This window comes from Zingiber officinale, chromosome 10A (assembly GCF_018446385.1).
Source record: "Zingiber officinale cultivar Zhangliang chromosome 10A, Zo_v1.1, whole genome shotgun sequence".
NCBI classification, from domain to species: Eukaryota; Viridiplantae; Streptophyta; class Magnoliopsida; order Zingiberales; family Zingiberaceae; genus Zingiber; species Zingiber officinale.
This window is the reverse complement of record NC_056004.1, coordinates 77,520,198-77,526,079: the sequence shown is the minus strand read 5'-3', so window position 1 is coordinate 77,526,079 and position 5,882 is coordinate 77,520,198. Positions and strand designations below refer to the sequence as shown.

The 5,882-nt window shown below is 40.2% G+C and overlaps 1 protein-coding gene across 1 annotated transcript; it reads right to left on the bottom strand.

Moving 5' to 3' along the window:
• Window positions 1-288: 288 nt before the first annotated feature.
• LOC122027011 (exocyst complex component EXO70A1-like) lies at window positions 289-3,245 on the bottom strand. Its single transcript, XM_042585804.1, has one exon. The coding sequence runs from the start codon at window positions 2,807-2,809 to the stop codon at window positions 797-799; it is 2,013 nt and encodes a 670-aa protein (XP_042441738.1). The 5' UTR covers window positions 2,810-3,245; the 3' UTR covers window positions 289-796.
• Window positions 3,246-5,882: the final 2,637 nt, after the last annotated feature.

The following is a 5,882-nucleotide window of genomic DNA, read 5'->3' as shown; positions in this document are numbered from 1 at the left end:
TATTTGAGTTCGCAGTCAGAATCCAGATGTTAATCACTACCACAAGTGCCACCATGAGTCTGGATTATCATTGCTGCAGGTAACATGTGAAAATAAAATACATTGAAGTGCAAGTTGTTCTAGCACTTCCAATGGAAATTCAAAAAAGATGGGCTAGATCGCGATGGTTTTGCATGAAAACCAATGACTATAATCCAAATTGTTTTGCTCATGAAGAATGCACCTAATTAGCTATTAGCATGCTGATACATAGTGATATAGATGATGGATCATGAAAAGAAACAAAGATACAAGAACATGACATGTAATTTTATGAACAGTTTTTACAAATAAAAGTGAACTAATATATGCTTCCCCCAACCTTACACCTAAAACGAATAACAAAATGCTAGAAAAATCTAAGGCATAATGAGACACAGAGAGAGAAAAGAACCTCAGAAGCAGTACAAAGCAGTATCTTCTACCAGGAATGTGTTAGTAATGCCATGGGCCACAGCCATCCATCCTAGTTCACAAGACAATTGGGAAAAATACTTTGCCCAGGGCAAGATTCAGTCTACCTTCTGCCATCAATGGCTCTCTAGTCTCCAATTATCTGAAACAGCAAATTTGTGAGAACTGTTAAATCTAGCTGCCAAACCTTAGTCACTGGTTTAACTTTCGAGTACTTGTATTTGATATGTTCACTCTTCCATCAGCTACTACTATTGATGCCCATTCTTATTCATCTGATATTGGTGCCTGTGGAGGATGTGCAACTGCTTCTGCTCAACTCCAACAGGAAAAGATCATTTCATCAGCTCACAGTTGAGGCAGAGCGAGCCAAGTTTGTCATTGCATTGCTTACTTTTCCATTCGAGTGTCTTATGTTGAGACTCATTGTTCTCCCGGTTTTATGTTGAAAAAGGGAACCAAGCATCGACTCCAAGCTCTGAGCAGTATACTTGGCATATTTGCTTGCACTGGCATCTTGCTCCACAAGAGGCCCATAATTCTGCATATAGCTCCGATAGCTAGGAACAATTGTGTGCAGTACCCATTGACATATTTTCTCCCTCAAATCCTTGTCTGATATGACCCAATTTGACTGCTTCTGATACATATCATCAAAGGCCTCATTGAAAGCTTTCAGTCGCTGCTTCACAAGATCCCGAGCCTTTGCTCTACCACCAGAGAACAATATCAATCCTTCTCTGCTAAGCAGAGGAGGGAGTTTCCCCCAGCTTTCCCTCAAGAAATGTGCAGAAAAATAATCCTTGTACTGCTCATGCTCTTTCAACTTTGCCTCACCCAACAACTCCCCAAGCTTGGTTGCCTTCAAGTTCTTGTAGAGGTGCCAATGTGTGTTCATAGAAAAAAGGTGGGAAAGAGTTATGTCACCATAGTTCTTGGACCAAGTATCAATATTTGCCTCAACGGCTTTAAATATATCAAGAATCGCCTCCGTTAGTAGCTTCTCTTGAAACTTCTGCTGCTTCCAGCTTTTATGTATCATCAAAACCTGATTAAGGACTGGTTGATACTGCTCGCTCAGAAGTTTATTGCAGTAATCAGTCACAAAGCTCACCAACCTAGGAACAGATCCTTCTGAAGGTGGCGGCATGTTCCTTTGGAGTTCTACTTGATGAAGAAGCTCCCAAAATATCTCACAAGCCCCATCAATCACTCTCTTGATGAGATCCCTAGTTTGATTCTGGATTTCAACACAGGCTTTTCCTCCAAACAACCGGTTAAAGTCCAATCTCAATTTGTTTAGAGTTGCAAAGAGATCGAGAAGCTTGAGAAGTTTGATTGGATCCTTCCTCGTTTCTGTGACAGTCTTTCCAAACTGGAGGAACGCAAGGATCCCAGCCTGTGCAGCAATCTCAGCAAAGCAAGATTCAGCCATCTCCCGAGGCACTGTGCGCTCGAACACATCAAAGCAGACTTTGAGTTCCGCCTCAAAGAGGTGCTTGACGGCAAATTCAAGATGGCGACTCCACTTGTCGATGTATTCTTCAATGCTCTGCACGTCACTGAACTCCGCAGGTCTGATCTCTAGGTAATCGAGGTCAAGTCCGCGAAGACTGGCACGGATATTGGAACCTCGCACATCGATGTAGATGGAGATGCAGCGATCGAGCCGATTGTTCACGATAATCCGCTCGAGAATGGAGCGGAGCTTGTTGATGACAGGGACAGGGAGAGGGGGCGCCGCAATGGTGGGTGCGTCCCCGGTGTCGGGTGGCATCTGAAGAGGCGTGGTGTGCTCGGCCAGGAGGCGGCGGAACTCGGACTCGAGTTTATCGAGAGCAGCAGCAAGGAGGCCGCCATCGAGCAGAGAAGGCGAAGACTTGAGGGACGCGAGGGAGTCCTTAAGGATCCCGATGAACCGCGGGTCCGCGAGGGCGTTATCCTCGAGGTAGTCCACAATGTCGTCGAGCCACTGAACGGCAAGGCCGCAGTTGTCGGAGAGGAAGCGGAGGGCCTCCTCGAGCCGCTTAAGGACGGCGAGGTAAGAGGGGAGGTCCGTCAGCGGATCGGCGAGGAGCGAACGCTCGAGGCCGTGCACGGCGTCAAACACCTTGAGCACAGCAGCAGCAGGACCCACGGCGCGGTCGATATGCCCTCCGACCGCGACGAGCGCGCCGCGTTCGGCACGGATCGGGCGGACGGCGGCCTCCAGGGAGGGGAGGCGCTGCTGGATCTCCTCCAATCGCGGCCCCGCACGCGCCAGCGCGACCCCCAGCGCTCGAGACTTGTCCAGGCTAGCCCGCAGCGACCTCCGCGCCGCAACCAGGCTCTCTAATCCCTGCCGACCTCCTTCCATCCTCCAAAACCCTAATCCCACACCAAAATGCGCTCGAAAACCACAGACAGGCCACCAGCAGCACCGGAAGAAGGAAAAGAAAAGGGGCTACTCGAAGGCTTTGTCTAAGACTACCCGGGGCAAATGGAGACGAGGAGGGAAGCCATGGGTGCCCGCTCGACGAGTTCTCTTGTGGATCGAGAGGGCCAGAGATTAGGTTTTGGGGAAGGGGAACAGATGTTGACCGGAACGAGAGCGGACGGTAAACAACCAATGGAGCTCTTCTTCCTGTTTTGGTATGAAATTATAGAGGGAAACAGCGGGGCAGGCGAAGGGGGGCTGAAAGTTTTGGAAGAAATGGAAAGGGGCGTGGAGGAAGAAAAGGAGAGGAAGGAAAAGTGGCATGTGAGGGGAAAAAAGGGAATAGACATATGAAGTTAAACATGAAAGCTAAGCTTGGCCTTGGGGAGGGGAAATGTGGCGATGGTTGAATAAGACTAATAATAAATAATTAACTTTACTTTGACTATTAATTGAGTTAGCATTTTGTCGACATGAAGTTGACCTAAGTTTTGTTTAGATCAGCAATTGGATTTGGATGAAACTTGTAAGGAAAGACTATCTATGATCCACTCTTATCCGACATAAAATGGATTGGATTATCCGATATGATTGAGTATTTAACTTACTTATTTTACTCTTATTAAAATAAAATTTTTAAAGTTTATATAAATATCCCCCTTATTTGTGTTATAGCTTTTGAACTTTTGTCTAAAATTATTTAAAATATTTGATGAAAAATCAAAGAAGCATTTTTCCTTTTTTTCAATATTTATTTTTTAATAAAAACTATGTCATCTTATTAACTCCCTTGTAAAATTATTAATAGGTCAATTTTCAAGTTAAAATCATGAATTGATCGGGTGACGATGGTGATATGTTTAATAATATTTACATTGTAATAGATATAATATTATAAAATCATAATTAATACAATCTAAATTTGATGTATTCATTTAATATTCATATTACAATATTCATATTAACACTGCTATAGTGGTATAATTATAATTTTACTGCCTACACTGTCCTGTTCATATAATTGACTGATTAATTTAAAATTTAAAATTTTAAACTGGCCCAAAAATTTAAAATCGAACTAACGGTGCATTTAGATTTGAACATCATTGACCGACTAATTCAAAATTTAAAATTTAAAATCGACCTAAAAACTTAAAATCGAACCAACAGTGCATTTAGATACTTTTACAATGAGAGTTAACAGAATAAATAAAAATAAATGGGAAGTACTTCTTTGATGATTCCGTCCTTCTGATTTTTTTTTTTAAAAAACACCATCCATCTTTACCTACTTCTATCAAGAATGTGCTTTGTAGACTTTTATAAAAAGTTTATAGATAAATCCAGCACGACCATTAGTTTAGTATTTTTTTTCTAAATCTAAGACGATATTTTATTTTCAAATCTAGTACGACATTCACAAACTTGTTTTGGAATTGATCACCTACATTAAAATTCCATCAGTTTGTTATTAAAAAATTATATTTGGAATCCATATTGCCCTATAAACAAACAAAATAAGTATTAGCATTATTCGCAACAATATTTTTTTAAAAAAACTTCAATCTCTGTAAATTTTGTAATCGAAGAAAATATTGCAACATTCATTATGATTGGTTGATATATACTACCTTCAAATATTATGAAAATTATCAAATGTCATGCCACATATACTATTCTTTTTCTTAGAAAATTTTACCTCCTAGAAATATAAAAGACGTCGTATGACCATAAATAGATGTTATTCCTGGTAGAGGCGTAGCTACATGGGGTCGAGGGGGTGCGACAGCCCCCTCTGAAATTTTGGGGGAAAAAAATTAATACAATGATTAAAAAAAAAATTTAGTTATAAATTCTAAAAAATTTAGGATTTTTTCATAAAATGTTCAATTAAAACAAACAAAAATCCAAACTTTTTTTTCTCTTTCTGCCAATTTTTTCTTTCTCCCATTGCCCATACTTTTTCCCCTCTCCCTTCATGTGTTTTCTTCCTCCTAATCCCCTCTCCTTTTTTCTCTCCTGTGGTATTTTTCTTCTCATAATCCTTTTATTATTATTTCCCTAATCTTAATTTTACCCTCAAAATTCTTTGTCGTACATTGATGTTGTTGTCATCCACGTTGTTATCATCGTTATCACCAGCACCATTGTCATTTGCTGCAGCACTGCCATCGTCGCTTTGCCGACGCTCCACAACAAACGCATTTTGATCGAGGCAAAGTTTTCTTGCTTTATCTCTTTTGATTATGAATTTAAGTGTTGGAAAAATATATAGTGTTAATTTTTCATATATTTATAATTTATTTTCTAGTTAAGTATGCCAAATATTTATAGATATTGAGATCTTCTATACATTTAATATTTGATTTGTTTATGAAGGTGATCAATTTCATTGACGATCATTCAAAATTTGATCAATTAAATCATATCATTTATTATTTCTCATCATATAATTCACTACAAGAAAACCTGATAGAATTTAATTTTCATCACTAATTAGCAACTGAAATAAATTATTGTCAATTTAGCGACAAAAATTAAATTTCATTGTCAATTCTATCTCTATACTTATTTAACCTCTTTAATTAGCTATGAAAACTTAATTCTCTCGCTATTTTAGCAACAAAATAAGTTTTCATCTCTATTTTAGCAACTTAATTAAGTTTCTGTCACTAATTAACTTTCTAATTAAGATTTTTATTCTCGATTTTTCTTCCCAGAGCCCTAAAATCTTCCTCTATGATCGACCTTCTCTCCTATCTCTGACATGCTCCTCTCCTCTCCTCTCCTCTTCGATCTCTAACACTGGCATGCATCTCGTCGGTATGCACGATCTTCTCCCGTTCCCTCTCCTCTCTTAGTGATTGCTTGGCGGTGGCCTCACAACGAGGTCTTGCTTTGGCCATAGCCTCACAATGAGGTCTTTCCTTGGTTGCGGCCTTGCAGTGAGGTGGCGAGGTTGGGCTTGACCTTAGTAGCTAGTATGCCGTGATCAGCTTGAATTCGTCCCTCC